This window comes from Babylonia areolata, chromosome 27, assembly GCF_041734735.1.
Source record: "Babylonia areolata isolate BAREFJ2019XMU chromosome 27, ASM4173473v1, whole genome shotgun sequence".
NCBI classification, from domain to species: Eukaryota; Metazoa; Mollusca; class Gastropoda; order Neogastropoda; family Buccinidae; genus Babylonia; species Babylonia areolata.
Window position 1 is genome coordinate 27,668,898 of NC_134902.1, and position 21,766 is coordinate 27,690,663.

At 42.3% G+C, this 21,766-nt stretch overlaps 2 protein-coding genes across 3 annotated transcripts in view; both read right to left on the reverse strand.

Moving 5' to 3' along the window:
* Positions 1–263: 263 nt before the first annotated feature.
* LOC143301129 (uncharacterized) lies at positions 264–6,271 on the reverse strand. The gene is made up of 2 exons (XM_076615185.1): positions 6,112–6,271; positions 264–4,240 (listed from the first exon to the last, which is right to left on the reverse strand). The coding sequence occupies exon 2, from the start codon at positions 4,177–4,179 to the stop codon at positions 3,142–3,144; it is 1,038 nt and encodes a 345-aa protein (XP_076471300.1). The 5' UTR covers positions 4,180–4,240; positions 6,112–6,271; the 3' UTR covers positions 264–3,141.
* An 11,408-nt stretch (positions 6,272–17,679) lies between these two features.
* LOC143301014 (phosphatidylinositol 4-phosphate 3-kinase C2 domain-containing subunit alpha-like) overlaps positions 17,680–21,766 on the reverse strand; it is a 59,050-nt gene continuing 54,963 nt past the window's right edge. For both annotated transcript variants that reach the window (XM_076615004.1, XM_076615005.1), the window contains 2 exons: positions 19,020–19,142; positions 17,680–18,418 (listed from right to left, as the gene is read on the reverse strand). In XM_076615004.1, the coding sequence (XP_076471119.1) occupies positions 18,221–18,418; positions 19,020–19,142 (321 nt within the window). In that variant the 3' untranslated portion in view covers positions 17,680–18,220. The remainder of the gene's footprint in view (positions 18,419–19,019; positions 19,143–21,766) is intronic.

The following is a 21,766-nucleotide window of genomic DNA, read 5'->3' on the forward strand; positions in this document are numbered from 1 at the left end:
TGATTATGTTTGAAATGCTTCCCAAGTGTTGCTTTGAGTCCCATAGGCCAATTTGCTAGATACATGTTGAGTTGTTATCAGTTCGATATTGTTTTCACTGTAGGTTGATTAATAGTGTTACACAGATCTATGATCTAATATGTTTGGTGACAATCTGGAAAAAAACAAAAAACAATAGAGAGAGGGGCAGAGACAATCAGACAAACACAACAGATCACCACAGGCTTCCATTCACCGCTCAGGAAATGACACAAGCAAACATATAATAATAATAATATTTTATTTTTATATAGCGCTATAATACAAGCATAAGCAAACTCTTAGCGCTTTACAATCCAGTACCTAAAGTGAAACAAGAAAGCATATAAAAAGTAGTAGAAACATAAAACAGAATCATTAATATTATAAAAACACAATGCATAAAACTTACAAATGTAACATACTATCAGTACAACTGTTACACTCCAACACTCGCACTAACACACACGCACAGACACACATGATTAAACGGCTGAGATGACAGCAATTTTCACATAAAATATATACATGGAAAAAGGAATATAATTGTAATCTGCATGCCATAGATTTTGTAAAAATTTTAAAATAAAATTTTGGATACAAAAAGGTAAAAGGGGTAAAAATCGGGTCATTCTCCCTTTCAAACCACACCACCATCATCCACCTACCCACCCCCATTCTCTCCACTCTCCCATCACACACACTCACCTTGCCATGAGCCTGGGACAACAGCACTATTTGATTATGACAAGTATTTTTTTTATAGAGATAAGTTTTAAGATTTGCTTTAAAGGTAGATAGATGAGTTGTTTGTCTGGGAGCAATATGCAGAGAATTCCAAGTTGTTGGGCCAAAGACGGAAAATGACCTCTTTCCACAGGAATTAATGAAGTATCGGGGAACAGTTAGCTGGGAGGAATCAAGAGATCTCAATGTTCTGTTTGGCACGTACGGGTTAACAAGCTCAGAAAGATAAGAGGGTGTGGTATCACAATTCAGGCACTGAAAGCATAGACAGATAACTTTATATTCAATTCTGGCTTGAACAGGCAACCAATGAAGTGTCCGCAGTTACATATGTAACTGTTATCTCTAATTTAATTAATCAGCTAAACAGTAATCACTTTGTAGATTTCAGGAGACAGCAAAGAGTATAAAGTGAAAGACAGCAACTGTTACATCATCTCTATTTAATTGATAAAGTAAGCACCAATCACTCTGAAGTTTTTTTTAATCCAAAGAGTATAATGGGAAAATATTTCTGTAGCAGACTACCTTGTTTTGTCTTTCTTATTTGTTTCTTTGTTGCTTACATGTATTTTTTTTTTTTGGGGGGGGGGGGGGGGTTGTTGGGTTTTTTTGTCCCTTGCATCGAAGGTCAAATTTTGTTTTGAAAACATCATCATCAGTTCCATTTTAACACACTGCATACAGTCTCACTGAAGCAGACTGACACTTAAGCCTACTGCACAATATGCAAAGTAATCGCACAGTGCCATGATGATAACCCGCAAAGATATTTCTTTTCTTTTTTTTTTTTCGCAAAACGGGTAGGAAAACCTGCAAAACACAATTCATGACATATCCCCTCGACAAATATGTCTAGGCTGTGCTTTTCAGCTTGATTCATCATCATGACAAAGGATAAAAATATTTCAAAGCCAAACAAATAAAAACATAAACAGATCACATATATGCAAATAACACTGCATAATGGACTGCTAGTGCCCAACACAGTGTTTACAATCTCACTACCAAATCAGTGTCTACATCCTCACTACCTAATCACTCAACCAAAACAACCCAGTACATCATACACAGTGGAAAAAGGAAAAAGTGTCAAGGCTTGCTGGAAAAAAAGAATGGGGAATGGACTGGGGAGGAACGAAAAGCAGATGATAGTGAAAGAAGAGAAAAAATAGAAATAAAGACAGCAATAAAAAAAATATATATATATATATATATATATAAAAGAGGAAATTTCAAGCAGAGATTTTCCAGGAGGTGATGATACTTATAATCGTACTGATTGACACCCCAGCATCCCACTGGGGATCATTTTAAGTTATATAACTCAAGGCAAATATCATTATTCAAGACTGAAAAAAATTTCAAAATGTGCATTGATGCTTTTTATACTGTTTTTGCTGTTCTTTTTTTCTTCTTTTTTTTTAAGTGCATTTATACAGTGTATAAAAACAACAACAAAAAAGGCTATTTGTATAAGATGCTCATGTGTACACAATACAGTTTCTTTCTTGACAAACAGTTCATATATAACAAACATGAAAAAGAATCCAAGCTCTACAAAAATTACCCAACACTGTAAATGGCTGAAGCTTTTCTTCTTCTTCTTTTTTGTTTTAATGGCATCACTGCTGAAAACAGAAATATCTTGATACTCAAACATTTCAACTCAAAATGGTTGTCTTGGAACACAGTGAATCGAGGTGTTTAAAAAAAAAAAAAAAGAAGAAGAAAAAACCCTGAATGCAGCCCACCATGAAGCTGTAAAAAATAAAAAATAAAAAGATGGAAAAAACCCTGAATGGAGCCCACCATCAAGCTGTAAAAAAAGATTTAAAAAAAAAAAAACCTGAATGGAGCCCACCATCAAGCAGTAAAAAACAAAACAAAAACAAAAAACCCTGAATGGAGCGCACCATCAAGCTGTAAAAAAAAAAAAGAAGAAAAAACCCTGAATGGAGCCCACAGTCAAGCTGTAAAAAAAAAAAGAGAAAAAACCCTGAATGAAGCCCACCATCAAGCTGTAAAATAAAAAATTTTAAAAAAAGAGAAAAAAACTCTGAATGGAGCCCACCATCAAGCTGTAAAAAAAAATTTAAAAAAAAAAGAAGAAGAAAAAACCCTGAATGCAGCCCACCATCAAGCTGTAAAAAAAAAGAAAAAAAAAAGAAAAAACCCTGAATGGAGCCCACCATCAAGCTGATCAACTTACATTTCATTTTTCAGCTAAAAACGTAATGATAGAGTCATAAAACACGGGTAAAGAACACTGTTTTGTTAAAAACAAAAAAGAACAAGACACACACACAAAATAAAAAAAAAGAAAACCTGAATTGTGCCAACTGGTTGTGACAAATGCAAGAGAAAGAACACTGCTTAAATCACTAGATTCATCGGTATCTGCTCTCCAACTTCAGTTGCCAGAGCATTCCGTCGACAACAGATGAGAAAAAAACACTGAAGTTTCTCCTTCACAAATCTACATTTCTGCTTCGCTAATCTACATTTCATGCAAAAAACAATCCCAACCACAGCAGCAATCACAGCACATGCAATGATGCAAAAGTACATCCCAGAGCAAGTCAGCCCACAGCTGACAGGGCAGCCAGGTTCTAAAGTAACCACCTGGGAAGAAAACTTTCTTCCCATGCTGCTGACAGTACACTGGTAGTCAGTGGCCTCATCGGGCACATCCAACAGACGAACCCTTGCGTGATGTATGTCTCCTTTAGCATGCAATGGACTGTACACTGCTTTAAAGGGTATTTTAGTGAATGCGGCATTGTTCTTGTACCAAATTGCCATGATGTTACTGTTAGATGCTTGAAAGATGCTCAGGTAAGTGTCCACACTTGCATAGTAAGCTGGAATGGACGCGACGCAGGTCAGATCAGTCGAACTGCTTCTGCGGATCTCAAACCCCGAATCGGTCTTTGGCAGGGTGTCGTAGGGAAACAGATTTAGTCGTTTAACCCATGGGTCAGACTGGTCGCTAAACCAATCAACAGAGCAAGTGTATGTTCCATAGTTCCACATGTTCACATCAAGTTCAAACTCAAACACCAGGAAATGGAGTGTGGCCACACCACTGGAACTGTCAATGCCACCAGTGACATGGATGCTTCTTTCTCCCATTCTCTGAATCACTTGTAAGTTCTTCCGCGTGCTACCATCATCAAGTAAAGTAGCCAGAACTGTTCTGTTATTGCTCTCGTCCAAGTGAGCTATCTGCATTTTTCTGAAGTCAGAGCGGCGATGGTAGTTCATAAGGTCTTTGTCATAGGAGCAACTGAAGGTCATCACAGATGTGCAGTGTCCGTACAGCTTCAGTTGTGGCTGCGTGTAGACCCCACAGACCCCAGGCAACACAACTGCCAGGGAGAGGACAAGGTGCCGAAAGTGCACAGTCATCATGGACACTGGGGATGAACTCCGTCCCGATCTTGACACACACACTGCACACACCGCAAGATGTCTGCAACAGGAAAAGCCCAGAAATTTTGTCACAGACAAAGATAATCACATTCATATGAAACACAACAAAGGTAACAAGACCACAATTTCCAGATCGACTGAACTAATAAATACTGCCTGTTTGCTTAAATATATTGTACTAATTATGTCAAACTGATGTAAATATATTGTACCAGTGGTGTCAAACTGATGTAAATATATTGTACTAATGATGTCAAACTGATGGAAATATATTGTACCAGTGGTGTCAAACTGATGGAAATATATTGTACTAATGATGTCAAACTGATGTAAATATATTGTACCAGTGATGTCAAACTGATGTAAATATATTGTACCAGTGGTGTCAAACTGATGTAAATATATTGTACTAATAATGTCAAACTGATGTAAATATATTGTACCAGTGGTGTCAAACTGATGTAAATATATTGTACTAATGATGTCAAACTGATGTAAATATATTGTACCAGTGGTGTCAAACTGATGTAAATATATTGTACCAGTGGTGTCAAACTGATGTAAATATATTGTACTAATAATGTCAAACTGATGTAAATATATTGTACCAGTGGTGTCAAACTGATGTAAACTAATCCTATCGCTTTGATCTGTTTGCCAGATTTTCCTGACGTACTCAGAATGAATTCTTGCAAGCCGCATAAAAACCCCACTCAATCCTTATTTGTAGAGAAATGAATCCTCAAGCACATCTACATATTCACATTAACCATGGAAACATCATGAGTTCATTATTCTCTGGCTCCACCTTTGCCAAATACAATACAGTTACTCATATTCACTTTTAGGCGAGAGACAGAAAGAGACAAGAGAACAGTGAAAGACCTCATGTGCATGTGTGTTTGTGGTGTGTGCGTGTGTGTGTGTGTGGTGTGTGTGTGTGTGGTGCGTGTGTGTCTGTGTGTGTTTGTAGTGTGTGTGTGTGTGTGTGTGTGTGTGTTTGTGTTTGCAGTGTGTGTGTATCACACTCTGTGTGTGTGTGGGAGGGGGGGGGGTGTGGGGGAGGGGGGGGGAGGTGCGAACACACACTGATGCGCACGTACTTGAAATACTCGTATTATACAGTATTTATGACAGAATGGACACAACCCAGAGCGTGTGGATCTTTCTTGTTTATTCTCTAGATCTTTCCAGACAAAGCCGCCCAACCATTGGCATGGTTTCGTATGACATAGTTTCGTACAATGTATAACAGTACTATGTCAACATAGCCAACTGTAAGTGTGTGAAAAACAAAAACAAAACACTGGGCGCTCCCCCTGTCGCCGGGCTCTCTTCCTCCTTCGCCGTCGACCACACCAAAAAATTACCAACACCACCACCACAAACAGTAACCACACCACCAACACAAAAAAGCAGAACCCTTAGCAACAACGAAACGCAAGACCCACAAACTACACAAACAATCCTCATAAGGCAAAACTAACAAAACCTAACCCCTACACCACAGCACAACCACTGACAGCACAAGCAGTCAACATTACAAACAAAACCACAAAATCATACCAATACAACCCCATTACAACAGCAACACACACAACCCCATACACACCAACTACACTAACAACCCCCTACCATCAAACACACACAACCCCAACCACACAAACGAACAACTCCTACCACCAAACGCACACAACCCCACCCTCTAAAACCAAAACAACCCCCTCACCATCAAACACATACAACCCCAGTGACACACACATACAACCCCCTCACCACCAAATACATACAACCCCAACCACACAAACAAATACACGCATTAAAACAACTCCAACCGAACAAACTTGACCTTAAGGGTGTAGACGCCAATAGGTCGTTAAACTCCAATAGTCGTCGTCGTGCTACACTTACCTCTGTAAATGTTGTTCGAAGTCAGGAATCACTCCAGGACGAGAATGAGAAAGCACAAGCAAGGTAGCATTTCTGTCTGGTGACTTTTTCACTCACAGCACAGCGACCGCCGTCTTGACCGGAAACTTCGGGCGCGAAAACAGCGAACGGGTCCACAGCGAGCGGCCATGCGAACTTTTGCGCAGTGTCAAAGCCGGTGTAACAACGAGAATCCCTCCACACCTCATCCTCACCCGGCTAATTCCCAGGCAGGGCACGAGCGATGACGTCACGAAACTGGGATTCTTACAGTTATTTCCCTTCATATTTTCTTCTTCTTCTTCCATCGTAGTGACCGCAGTCATCATGTTGAATATTCTGTCACTTTAAGGGGAGGTCGGATGCGCAATAAAAAAAATCAAAAAAATCTGGGTTACTGCGGGAGAGACTGGAGGCCCGTGACCACTGAGATCGTGTTTATAGGTCAGTGCCCGTGACACAAACGTATGTGTGTGTGTGTGTGTGTGTGTGTGTGTTGGCATCCACGACTTCCTGGGGTGGTCGTTCCAGTCGTTGATGGGCCGTGGTAGGTCCGCTCTACTTTTGATGATTCGACAATCCTACTTGCTCGAACATCTCGTGCTCAAGATCGATCAACAAGTGTAAAGCGGAAAAACAAAGGAAAATAGGAAGAACGTTGACAAGCTTCATCTTGAGGCAAGATGTCCATACATCGATAAACTTAGTTTTGTGAATGGTTTCGACCAGTAAGATTCAGTTGAGAGTGGTTGTGCCTGTGTATGTCACTTTCGCTCTGTGTGTGTGTGTGTGTGTTCTTCGATTTTACGCCATTTTACTAGCACGGAAAAAGATACGCGCGTACGCACGTTCTGTTAGTGTGCTGTCAGTTATTGTTGGATAACATTTGATTTTTTTTTAGGCAAATTGCTGTGGTGAAGTCATATAATAAGCCAAGCAGCAGGCTTTCGATGCTGGGCAGGCCGCTCCTCTCTAGGACCTGGAGGATGGAGACCCTGTCTTGCCACTTTATGTCAAGGATCTTTTGTATATATATATATATATATATATATGTATAATGTGTGTGTGTGTGTACCTGAAGACCTTGGGCATGAACGTCAACACGTGGGAAGCTGCAGCTTCCAAACAGCCATCCTGGAGGCAGGTGGTGCATAAAAGGCCTCTACTAGTTCCCGGCAAGAGACACTTGCCCAACAGCCAGAAGTGCCGCGAAACGAAAGGTCCAAAGTTTGACAGACAGGTCAGCATCAGACTTCTTCTGCACAAAGTGCAGGGGAGGCCATTCACTGTACAGGCCTGTGACGCCAGAACCAACGCTGTGCCCAAAACAGCACCCTGAGCAAAACTCCCATGCAGAGTCTTGTCCAGACTTGAAGGATGCCTTCTACTACTGTACCTGCAAGGTCAGCTCCAGCCTCAGTGGATCAGAAGGCCTGGAGACACACCATTCACCATGTGGGTGGGCTGTGTCTCCCATCAGTTCTTCTCAGAGAATGCACACATACAGGGCTGAGAGGATATGGAAGGAGAAGCCGTGACACAGCAGAGAGGAGATGGAATGAGGAAGCCATGACACAGCAGAGAGGAGATGGAAGGAGGAAGCGTGACACAGCAGAGAGGAGATGGAAGGAGAAGCCGTGACACAGCAGAGAGGAGATGGAATGAGGAAGCCATGACACAGCAGAGAGGAGATGGAAGGAGAAGCCGTGACACAGCAGAGAAGAGATGGAATGAGAAGCCATGACACAGCAGAGAAGAGATGGAAGGAGGAGGGGTGACACAGCAGAGAGGAGATGGAAGGAGAAGCCGTGACACAGCAGAGAGGAGATGGAATGAGGAAGCCATGACACAGCAGAGAGGAGAGTGAAGGAGAAGGCATGACACAGCAGAGAGGAGATGGAAGGAGGAGGGGTGACACAGCAGAGAGGAGATGGAAGGAGAAGCCGTGACACAGCAGAGAGGAGATGGAAGGAGGAAGCGTGACACAGCAGAGAAGAGATGGAATGAGGAAGTCATGACACAGCAGAGAGGAGATGGAATGAGGAGGGGTGACACAGCAGAGAGGAGAGTGAAGGAGAAGCCGTGACACAGCAGAGAGGAGATGGAAGGAGAAGCCGTGACACAGCAGAGAGGAGATGGAAGGAGGAAGCCATGACACAGCAGAGAGGAGATGGAATGAGGAGGGGTGACACAGCAGAGAGGAGATGGAAGGAGGAAGCCATGACACAGCAGAGAGGAGATGGAATGAGGAAGCCATGACACAGCAGAGAGGAGATGGAAGGAGGAAGCGTGACACAGCAGAGAGGAGATGGAATGAGGAGGGGTGACACAGCAGAGAGGAGATGGAAGGAGAAGCCGTGACACAGCAGAGAGGAGAGTGAAGGAGAAGGCATGACACAGCAGAGAGGAGATGGAAGGAGAAGGCATGACACAGCAGAGAGGAGATGGAAGGAGAAGGCGTGACACAGCAGAGAGGAGATGGAAGGAGAAGGCATGACACAGCAGAGAGGAGAGTGAAGGAGAAGGCATGACACAGCAGAGAGGAGATGGAAGGAGAAGGCATGACACAGCAGAGAGGAGATGGAAGGAGAAGGCATGACACAGCAGAGAGGAGATGGAAGGAGGAGGGGTGACACAGCAGAGAGGAGATGGAAGGAGGAGGGGTGACACAGCAGAGAGGAGATGGAAGGAGGAAGCGTGACACAGCAGAGAGGAGATGGAAGGAGGAGGGGTGACACAGCAGAGAGGAGATGGAAGGAGAAGCCGTGACACATCAGAGAGGAGATGGAAGGAGGAAGCCATGACACAGCAGAGAGGAGATGGAAGGAGGAGGGGTGACACAGCAGAGAGGAGATGGAAGGAGAAGCCGTGACACAGCAGAGAGGAGATGGAAGGAGAAGGCATGACACAGCAGAGAGGAGATGGAAGGAGAAGGCATGACACAGCAGAGAGGAGATGGAAGGAGAAGGCATGACACAGCAGAGAGGAGATGGAAGGAGCCGTGACACAGCAGAGAGGAGATGGAAGGAGCCGTGACACAGCAGTCACCAAACCCAGAAGAGACACCTCCCTCTCCGAGCCCCCCCGACTCACCCACCTGCCCCCCGCCCCAACATGGCCTTCCATCCACGCAGCGGTGAGAGGTTGGGGCCTGCCTGTATGTCAGTCTCCAGATTGGACTCGACAGCCTGCCACCATGTGTGCAACGACAACCCCACCGCCTTAATCTTTGTTGTGGGATGCCAAGCCACGACTATGAATCATCACATGCGTATTCAAATATGTCTATGTATATTTAAATGTATTCATATGTATATATATTTATATATATATATATTTCATATTCATATATTTAGATATAAACATATATATATATATATATATATTATGTGTGTGTGTGTGTGTGTGCTTGACTATTATGTTTCTCTCTGGTCGGCAGTCTGAAGCGGGTAGCAAGCCCGAAGAACAAGCAGTTCACAGGGCGAAACTGCTGTTGCTCACTGTGCATACACTGACCTTCCGTTTGTAGGAATAATAGTGACCGACAGAAGGGGTTTGAACTGTACTCCCTGTTTGGTGATGTGCACTTGCCATGCATGTCAATGAGAGATATCTAAAAACTACCATTCCACACAGCCCCTGATCAGTTTTAAAGGTTCAAAGTTCAACCAAGGCTGTTTTCTTACGTTCCTTCCAATTCTTCATAGAAAACGAAAACATCTGGGCTTGGATTTATCTCTCTTTCTCTCTCTTCACACACACACACACTTTTTTTTTTTTAAACAGACTTCACAAATAGCTAAGAACCACTTCATAATCATAAAAGCAGGTTTGTAAAATAATTCCAGGAAAATGTTAAAAAAGCAAATGTGAGAGATAATTAAAATCACATTAAAAACGTGAAAAACTGATGTATCAGCAACAACTTTAGAAAAAAAGAAGACATTCCAAGGTTTATAAATGATAGCTGTGGGTTTTCATTGTAAAAAAAAAAATAATAAAAAAATATAAAATAATAACAACAAAAGGAAGCATATGTATATAAAAATCACCTCTGGTTAGGAGTGGTGCTCATTCTTTTCGCTGCATTTCACTGCTGTTCACCAGAAAGTCAGCATCATATCACTGTGTCCCAAAAAGTAAACTTAACAAGTTATCAAGCGGTCCTTATTTTTTTATGAACCCCCTATATATCATATAACTATCTTGCTTCTCTACACACACACACACACACACACAGTCAGATAATATATGCTGGTTTATTCACAGAGGCCTGGTCCAAACAGGATGACAATGTCACAGCAGTGCTGAAATCACTGAACCAATCACACTGAACAAAACAAAACAACAAACAAACACATGAAACATACAAAGATTACTGACCCAATCACATCAAAAGAAACAAAAACAATCTGGCACATGTATGTCAAACAAGCAGAGCCACCATTGAACCAAATCACAGTCATGGAAGTAACATTGTTGGTGGTTGTTTTTGTTTGTGTGTGGTTTTCGTGTTTGAGGAAAAAGGCAAACAAACAAATGACATCATTACCCAGTTAAAAAAAAGAAAAGAAGAAATTATCTGTGTCTCAGTCTCTCAAACAAATTAGGAGTGCCCAATGGCAGCTGTACAGTCAGCTCTACCCAGGTAGGCAGCCTCTTGTGCAAAGGACCCCGTGTTAGTAAAACACTTAGAACTTAGTCTCCAACCAAGGATAGGTGCTAAATAATTAAATATCCATATTTATCTCTGTTAAAATCCTCTTTTTCCATCTAATCATAAAATGACTACAGGGCATATTTTTATTGATTTTTTTGCTCTCCAAAGATGGGCTTTTTCCGTGGTACCAGTCTTTCCCCACACTCATTAAAAAGAACAGACTTGATTGTTGAGAAGCATGGGAGAAGTGAGCATTCAAAACCAGAAACACACCATTAAATGGAAAAAGAAAAGAAAAAAAAAAAGTCACATCTCAGATGGTCTTTTTTTTTTTTTTTTTTTTTTTACAGGGCAGACAAGCATTTCATGCCCTTTGCTATCACATTTACCCTGACCCATCTCCACCCAACCCCTTCCCCAAGCTCTTTAACAGAATCAGGCAGGTATATTCTGTTGTAGCTTTCCAGTCACACTGGTAAGATTCCCTGTCTGAACGCCATGGGCTTTTTTACTCTTGAATATATGTCTACATTTGCTCTTATTTATATATATATATATATGTATAATATTGATATAGATATATATATAGATATATATATATGTGTGTGTGTATTATGCACATCTTGAAGGCAACAGACACACTGAAGAAAAGAAAAAGAAATGAAGACCTTTAAAGAACGAAGCAAGGCAAAAGTTCCTTTACCTCAACAACTCACAATCGCCAGACAAAACACCAACACAAATCTGTTTGCCATGAAAACCGTCTAGCTTTGTTTGTTGTTAGTTTTTTGTTTTTGTTTGTTTTGTTGTTGTTGATGTTGATGTTTTGTTGTTTTTAGACTCAGCCATTTTTTTTTTTTTTAACATATTTTTTGTGGAACATATCTAATGACTTATCAACACTGCCACACTTTACAGCTTGGGATACACGATGGCATTACAGACAATTAAGAGCAGTGTTTGGGCTGTTTTTTTTTTTTTAATCCACAATCCTGCACACGCTAAATAGTATAAAAATAAAATAAACGACAGGGAGAAAAGAGAAATAGTCTGGAGAAAGAAAACAAAGGCAAACAAAATGAAAGATGAACAGGAGGTGGGAAGAGAAGGCAGGAAGTGGTGTAGGGAGGAAGGGGGAGGGTGTAAATGGAAGATAACTGTCTGAATAGTTTGTCACATTTCCAAAGGCACCCCCCCTCAACCCCCTACAAAAACCTTCCCGCCAATGATTGTCCCAAATGGATTCTTTTTTGCAACAGCTGAACTGCAGTCAATGGAGGGGGATGGGGGAATGGGATGGGGGGATTTGAGGGGAGGAAGGGAAAGGCTGGAGGGTGATAAAAAAAAAGAATGGAGGAGAGCCAGAAGGTGGCGCCTGGAAAGCGCTGACAATGCCAAAGACTGGATGAATAAACAACATGTCCTTACTGTGTCGACGGGCGCAATAGCCGAGTGGTTAAAGCGTTGGACTTTCAATCTGAGGGTCCCGGGTTTGAATCACGGTGATGGTGCCTGGTGGGTAAAGGGTGGAGATTTTTCCGACCTCCCAGGTCAACATATGTGCAGACCTGCTAGTGCCTGAACCCCCTTCGTGTGTGAACGCATGCAGAAGATCAAATACGCATGTTAAAGATCCTGTAATCCATGTCAGCGTTCGTTTGGTTATGGAAACAAAAACATACCCAGAATGCACACCCCCGAAAGCGGAGTATGGCTGCCTACATGGCGGGGTAAAAACGGTCATACACGTAAAAACCCACTCGTGTACATGCGAGTGAACGTGGGAGTTGCAGCCCACGAACGCAGAAGAAGAAGAAGAAGTCCTTACTGTGTCAAGCCCACTTTGGAAATAATATTCTTCCACCACCTGCCCAACAATCTGGAGCACTTGCTGAACACTTTATTACCAAGACAAAGTCATGTCTATGGTGTATTCTGTAATGGTGTGGTGTGGTGTGGTGTGGTGTGTGTTTGTGTGTTGTGTGCGTGCTCTGTGTGTGTGTGTAAGCGTGTGTGCATGTGTGAGAGTGAATGTGTGGTGCTATGCGCATCCCTGGTTTACTGTAAACGCTTTAGAGTCAGAAGGAAAAAAATGCAAGCGTATACTCTATTACTATTATTATCATCACTGTTTCTGTCCAACTCGTTAATGTTTTACTGGTATTTGGGAAAAGGAAAGATGGGGAAAGAGAGAGAGAGAGAGAAAGAGAGAGAGGGAGAAAGAGAGAGAGTGGCAGAGAGGGGGTGGAGGAAGACAAAATGATGATGGACGGTGGGAGAGGGGAGAGAAGAAGTGAAGGAGTCAGACTGACAAACAAGGCAAAACGAGACCAGACAAGGCGAGACCAGACAAGACAAGATACAACTGACCATTCACCGACTTGCAACACAAGGCACACAATCACAGATATGCCAGTGACTATGAGTTCACACTGACCCAGCAAAAAGACCAAACAAAAAAAAAACCAAAAAAAAACTGACAAACTTTTAACTCTCTTCCATGCACTGAAATGGCCCTGCCATGTATGAAGAGACAAACATTACATTTAACTACACAGTTGATAATTGACCTACCCCCAAAAAACTCTTCTGAAATGAGTTCATTTCAAGTGATTCTACAAAAACAATATAAATCCTCAACCCAAGATGAAACAAAAAAACAGCAACAAAAATCTACAACAGCAACAACAAAAAAGCAAAACAAACAAACAAATGAAAAAACACATACAAAACAATAAAGAATAAGGCATAGATTCCAGAATAATTTGCACAAGGAAATAATGCAAATGGATGAAACTCTACACACACACACACACACACACACACACACACACACATGTATACTGGAAGGGAAGGGAAAGGTGGGTGGGTGGGTGTGGGACAGACTGAAATGGATCAAGCACAAAAATAACCAAAATAAATCAATACACAGATTTCAAACAGAAAAACTCAAATAACTGTATGGTACAAAAAAACAAAAACAACACATATATACACACGAAAAACTATAACAATAATGGACCAAACTAAACTCTAGTGAAAACTAAAAAAAAAAAACTTAAAAAACATGAATGCTCACATAACCAAAATGCAAAACACACAGCACCTCAAGTCATATCAAAATGCTTAACTATGGACCAACATGTTTACACAAGACCAAGCACTTTAAAAAAAATTGCAAAGAATCAAATAAGATTTACAAAAACAAGAGAAATAATAAAATGATGGACACAAACATAACAATGTCAATGGACCCTAAAAATACACAAAATCATCTGACCAAAACACAATGGAATACATTTAACATAAAATCAAAAAACACAAAAACATTTATGACCTATATATAATGTAATATATCAAAATATTACAAGCGTGACACACAATTATGCAAGAAGAAATTAATGACACCAATCACCAGCTCCCTGAATCACTTGTCTTTTTCGATTGCATTATAATTATTATTTATTTATTTATTTGTGTAAGCTTATCTATTATTTATTCACCTTTTTTTCTTTTCTTTTTCTTTCCCCCCCCCCCCCCCCCCCCTCAAGGCTTGACTAAGCGCGTTGGGTTACGCTGCTGGTCAGGCATCTGCTTGGCAGATGTGGTGTAGCGTATATGGATTTGTCCGAACGCAGTGACGCCTCCTTGAGCTACTGAAACTGAAACTGATTGCAAGAGGAAAGCTGTCACTCAAGTGACCCCTATTTCTGCTTTTCTTGCTCACAGTTTTACGCAACCTATACCTTTTTCCTTCCTTTTCCCAAAAAGGTACGAGCTCCTATAGCCTTTGACAGCCACAGGGGCAGCAAAAGGAAATTTTCTATCTAAAATTACATTTAAATAACATACCGTGACCCAACTAGTGCAGACTCCGGCAGGGGTCTGACATTCCTGTCCTTGTGCAAACTACTATCCGCCTATGTGGAGAAAATGAAAGCAACTACGGCCGATAACCTCCCAGAAGTAGGTAACCTCCCCTTTGTTTTTTCGTATTTTCTCTGTCTGTCGATTCTCTGGCATTCTTGTTTTTTGTCAAATTTTGTCTTGAACCAGGTCACATAATGATATGGTTCGATTGGGATATCGGGCTAAAATTAAAGCGCGATCTGGCCCTCTCAACAACGCCAACCCGCCGCCTCCTCCACTTCCTTCGCTTCACTGTTGTCGGCATCAGCATAGGAAGGCAGGGCCCAATCCTCTCCTTCCGCTGCCGTCTGTTACCCATTCACAGCTGGGTGAAGCGAGGAAAATCAAAGTGCCTTTCCCCAAAAGCACAACACCATGGTGGGGCCTCAAACTCCTGACCACTGGTGACCACTGGATCAGAAATCCGATGCTTAACAAGTTCAGTCATGGCACTTCCTTTGCCTACCGTTCCCAAAACCCCTGACCTTTCACTTTCATAGAGAGAGAAACACACACACACACACACACATGCACACACATACACACCCATGCATGCACATACACACGCACACACATGCATTCAAGCACAGCTGCCCTCACCCTTGACAGATAAGAGTAGGAGAGATAGACAAGCTGTTTCAACAGAATACACTCAATCCTGTGTAAAATATTGTTCACAAAAACAGAAAGTGCATAATTTATTGTAAAAATCCCCTTTCAGCAAGGGCAGCAGTTGAAATATAAATAGGCGGTCACTAATTTACAACCATCGTTTAGCAAACTTTTCTTGTTGTTTTTCATAAGTGTGTGTGTGTACATGTGCATGTCTGTCTGTCGGCGTGTGTCTGTGTGTGCCTGTCTGTGTGTCTGTTTGTGTCTGTGTCTGTGTGTTTGCAGGTAAATATGTATACTTGGAACTAAAAACAAAACAAAGAATTGCACACAATTTCATTTCAGTGTTGTGGAGCCAACTAACATTTAGGAAAGATTTCTCTGAAAGTCTGCTTCACAGATAAAAGAATGATTCCAATGAGTTACATTCAAACTGTTCAAAACATTTTTTTAAGGTCCATACAAAATGGATAAACAGGCAAGAGAAGGTTTTGACCAGGTGTCCTCTTTACATCAGTTACAATACTTTCTATCTACATCTCTTCGATCAAACATCCACACATTCAAACTTAGCCACAGAAAACCAGAATCTACAGCTCATTTCATCACTGATGTCGTAAATAATATAACAAAACAAGAAACCCATCAAGTCTATCACTAATAGTGTATAAATTATTAACAAAATACATCAAATGCCTGTGTTATGTAACAAATTCTTTAAACCACACATTTCAAGAGAGTGCAAGAAAAATTGTAAGATTAATTAAAAAAATAAAAATAAAAAAAATTACAAATAAAAAGGGACAAAACATGTCAAAAAGACGTGGAAAATATAACTGATTGGTGCACCACCTGCCTTTGTGACTGGCACAGATTGGTGATCACCGTACGATATGCAAGCCAGTGAGAACCAACTACTGGTACAAACACAAAGCATCATGGACTGACTTAAAAAGAACTTGTGACCTTCGTGATTTCTGGGAAATGGGAGGGATAACTTGGGAATCTAACTGACAGTGAAGCAAGTGTCATAATTACTGGGGGGGGTTTTCGTGCGCGAGTTTACAGAGCATTTTTCTGTGAAATATTCATAGTGTGCCAGTGTGTGTGTGTGTTGTGTGTGTGTGTGTGTGCACATGTGTGAAACATACAGTTACATACAGCAGGGCAGTGGGAAAAAAAAAAAAAAAAAAAAAAAAATATATATATATATATACACATACATATATATATTTTTTTTTTTTTTTTTTTTTTTTTTTTTTTAAATGAAGCCTTGATGACTGAACAATTACAAAGCTTCATTTCAAACTCATCCAGTAGAAGAAATCGAGGAAAGCATCGAATTAAATGTATCTTCACTCACATCCACACAAACATGCACAGAACAACCATACTTTTCTAAAGTTAATAAGAAATAATAAAAAAGAAAAAAAAAAATTTTTTTTAAAGAGGAAAAATGACAATAAGTGAAGAGCCAGTTTCAAAAGCAAAAGCAGCTCTATTATCCCGTTTTGAAGCACTCCACAGAATGAATCTTCATGCATACTAACGATACACATTCCTAAAAAGAAAAGAAAAAATCAGTCATTTGAAAAGAAGCAATACATTCACATAGAAAGATTGCTCTGGAAATCTCTCTCTCTCTCTCTCTCTCTCTCTCTCTCTCTCTCCTGGCATACTGAATCATACAAGCTTTGAAGGAAAAAAAAAAAAAAAACACACACACAAAAAAAAAAACCCAGAGAGGCCCACAGCCTCAACTAGCATTCACCTTGATAAGAAAAAGATAACTTTTTAGGTGGAAAACACCTTGCTGACAGACCAGAACACACATTTGCAATTCACAGTTCTTGAACCTTCCACGGTTACCAAATGGTCTGCATGGAATTCAGAAAGCGTGGACGATAACCTTTCATGGTGATAACACATCAGTTCCAAAACAATCATCAGCTTGTCATTATCACTATAATCATTGTTGGCACACAACATACCATCCCATCAACAGGATTTAAATACACACTGGACTGAAGAACACAACACGTAACCACACAGAAACTGTTACCCCATGTTCGTGTTACCAAAACATGCGGAGTTTTTCAACAACAGAAAAAAAAAACGGAAAAAAAAACACGACAAAAAAAAAAGACATGCTGAAGCACGTGTAAAAAAATTAAATGCACAGCACTGACTTCATGAAGAAAGATGATGATGAGAGTATTCTGAACATTTAGCCAAATCCTCTGCTTCACTGACATCTGCAACCATCCAGGGAGATGCATAGAAATAAAAACGGCACCCACACTTGCACACACACACACTTCCTCCCCTCGCCCCCCCCCCCCCCCCCCCCCCCCCACACACACACACACATGCACACGCTTCATGTAAAAAATCACTCAAACTCAAAAGATGTTAACCTAAAGGATGCAATACATGCGTGCATACACACACACACACACTTCATTAAAAAAAAAAATCACTAAAACTCATCAGACACTAACCTGATATAGTACATGCGTCACACACACACATTCATTTAAAAAATCACTCAAACTCAACAGATGCTAATCTGATGGATGCAATACATGTGTGCATACAGACACACACAACAAACACACACATACATGCCCACACTTCATTTAAAAAAATAAAAAATCACTGAAACTCAACAGACGCTAACCTGACGGATGCAATACATGTGTGCATACAGACACACACACACGCACACACACATAAACACACACGCACACACACATACATGCCCACACTTCATATAAAAAATCACTCAAACTCAACAAACGCCAACATGAAAGATGCAACACATTCGTGCACACACAGAGACACACACACACACACTCAAAACCTGTCTCTCACACCAAACACCAGCACCACCGCCGCCTCGCCATCATATCACGCAAACGCTCCGCTGCCAGTCAGCTGCAGCTTCTGAAGCCGGTGCCACTTGGGGGCGTCATTGGAGAGGTCAAGGTCACGCAGGCGGATGTAGACTGCCCCCAGGAAGTTGTTCTCCTTCAGCATGTCGTGGTCCCACACCGTCACCTGCAGCGTCCGGTGCCGAATGTCCCCTTCCTTCATCCGGTACTGCAGCTGTGCACACAAGCACACACACACACATGCACACACACGCATGCAAGCACACACACACACACACACACACACAAGCACACACGCGTGCATGCACACACAAACGCAAACACACAAATGCACACAAGCACGCACACAAACACACAATTAAATCATATTGCCTGTCGCCCACTTAACCCACAAAGTGCCATTTCAGGACTGAATACCCATCCAGTGGAAGACAACACAAAGTAATGTTAACAAAAAGGTCAAGTAAAGACACTATACACAAATATCTGAGTCATCAAAAACAAACAAACAAAAAAACAACCTAAAAAAACCCAACAAACGACCCCCACGCCCACCCCCCACCCCCAAAATGCAATGCTCAGCAGTCTCACAAAGCTCAACATCAACACTAACCAAACTGTTGTTGAACCATCCTGCCTGCTAATACCTGACCGAACCAGTCTGACACTGCCTCAAAACGTCAAACCACACCACAACCCCCGGTCCTCCAGGCATTACCCTTCACCCATACCTGCCCCTCACCTCACCCACACCCCTCTGCCCCACACCCCTCACCCACCCCAAAACCCTGCTCACTCACACCCTTGGGCCTTACCACTTCGTTGAAGGTCGGGTGGACCGTGTTCTTCACGATCTTTGTCTTGCGCTTGGTCTGTTTGTCAGGGTCAGGCAGCAGGTAGGTCTTCACGTATGGGCTTGGCAGCTCGGCGCTTCGGGCCTGGGTGATAGAATTCACCGAGTCAGAATTTTTTTTCCCCCCCCTTACATATGTTTCATTGACAGATTTCAGTTCCCCCCTGCCTCCATCCCCCTCAACACCACCACCTCCCCTCCCGTCACCACCTGCATCATGAGGAACACGTGACGTGAGCATGTGTATACTCACGAAGACTACAGGAGCAAGGATCTGTTTTGTTTTTGATTCTATTTTTCTGTTTGTTCTGGTTTTGTCTGTTGCAGTTCAAACTGACCAAGGTGTAGTGTTCATAATGGAACTTGTTATTTTGAGTGGTGATGATGCTCCAGAGAAAATATCAACCTCTAATTTAAAGGTGTGGGTGTGGGGGGGGGGGTGAATACAATAGAATAGAACAGAATATTTTATTGTCATAAAACCTTAAGGTTTATAAGACACAATAAAACAGAAATGTGTGTGTGCGTGTGCGTGTATGTGTGTGTGTATGTGAGTGTGCTGATGGACACTGCACACACTGCCTAAAACCACAGCACATATCACAAACCTTTCTGTCCAGAATCACACACGATCCTTTTTACAAAAGCTCAAACACAAAACCCCGTCCCTACACAATAACCAGCTCCTCTTCGTGTCCAAACACAAAACCCCGTCCGTACACAATAACCAGCTCCTCTTCGTGCCCAAACACAAAACCCCGTCCCTACACAATAACCAGCTCCTCTTTGTGCCAAAACACCTGCTACGAACCCTAATGCCTCCTCAGAAACAAAGAGTGCGTTCAACAGGCCGCGACTGAAGCTGCTCTGCTCAGGTGTCACCAGCCTTGCAGGTGCAAGGACCAGGTGAGGCACAGCCCCACTGGCGGCACATAGCACGGCTGGTCACTCGACTGTGCGGAGTTCCAGGCCAGTCCAGCAAGCCTTCACATTCGCCTTATTCTCATCACTGGAGACCCGACTGGCCGACTGACTGCTGCGCTACTTCCCCAAATTAGCACTGACTATGAACGCACTATGTACACATACAGAGATACATTGCACATACACACACACACACACTCACACTGCAAGCTACACACATTACACACATATATACAAATGAGCTCCTCTTCGTGCCCAAACACAAAACCCCGTCCCTACACAATAACCAGCTCCTCTTCATGCCCAAACACAAAACCCCATCCTTACACAATAACCAGCTCCTCTTCGTGCCCAAACACAAAACCCCGTCCGTACACAATAACCAGCTCCTCTTCATGCCCAAACACAAAACCCCGTCCCTACACAATAACCAGCACCTCTTCGTGCCCAAACACAAAACCCCGTCCTTACACAATAACCAGCTCCTCTTTGTGCCAAAACACCTGCTACGAACCCTAATGCCTCCTCAGAAACAAAGAGTGCGTTCAACAGGCCGCGACTGAAGCTGCTCTGCTCAGGTGTCACCAGCCTTGCAGGTGCAAGGACCAGTGAGGCACAACCCCACTGGCGGCACATAGCACAGCTGGTCACTCGACTGTGCGGAGTTCCAGGCCAGTCCAGCAAGCCTTCACATTCGCCTTATTCTCATCACTGGAGACCGACTGGCCGACTGACTGCTGCGCTACTTCCCCAAATTAGCACTGACTATGAATGCACTATGTACACATACAGAGATACAATGCACATACACACACACACACACACTCACACTGCAAGCTACACACATTACACACATATATACAAACTAGCTCCTCTTCATGCCCAAACACAAAACCCCGTCTCTACACAATAACCAGCTCCTCTTCGTGTCCAAACACAAAACCCCGTCCCTACACAATAACCAGCTCCTCTTCGTGTCCAAACACAAAACCCAGTCCCTACACAATAACAAGCTCCTCTTCGTGCCCAAACACCTGCTACGAACCCTAATGCCTCCTCAGAATCAAAGAGTGCGTTCAACAGGCCGCGACTGAAGCTGCTCTGCTCAGGTGTCACCAGCCTTGCAGGTGCAAGGACCAGGTGAGGCACAGCCCCACTGGCGGCACATAGCACAGCTGGTCACTCGACTGTGTAGAGTTCCAGGCCAGTCCAGCAAGCCTTCACATTCGCCTTATTCTCATCACTGGAGACCGACTGGCCGACTGACTGCTGCGCTACTTCCCCAAATTAGCACTGACTATGAATGCACTATGTACACATACAGAGATACAATGCACATACACACACACACACACTGCAAGCTACACACATTACACACATATATACAGGCACACTACACACACACACATACGCGCACGCGCGCGAGCACACACGCACGCACACACGCATGCACGCACGCACACACACACACACACACACAGAGCTCTTTTCATATTCACCTTAATCTGATCAATGGAGACTGATCGATTGACTGCTATGCTGACTCCACACCTTAACATTCACCATAAACACACTATATACACACATACAGGCAAATTATACATACATACATACACACAAACATACGTAGGCACAACACACACACACATACAGGCACACAGACACATACACTACATTAACATACAAACACATCACACACACACACACAAAGAACAGTTTTCCCATTTGCCTTAATCTCATCGTTGGCTACTACACAAAACTCCCCATCCTAGTACTCACACTCCA

Excerpts from the sequence above, each read along its gene's own strand:
- LOC143301129 (XM_076615185.1), bottom strand. The coding sequence starts at position 4,179 with ATGATGACTGTGCACTTTCGGCACCTTGTCCTCTCCCTGGCAGTTGTG.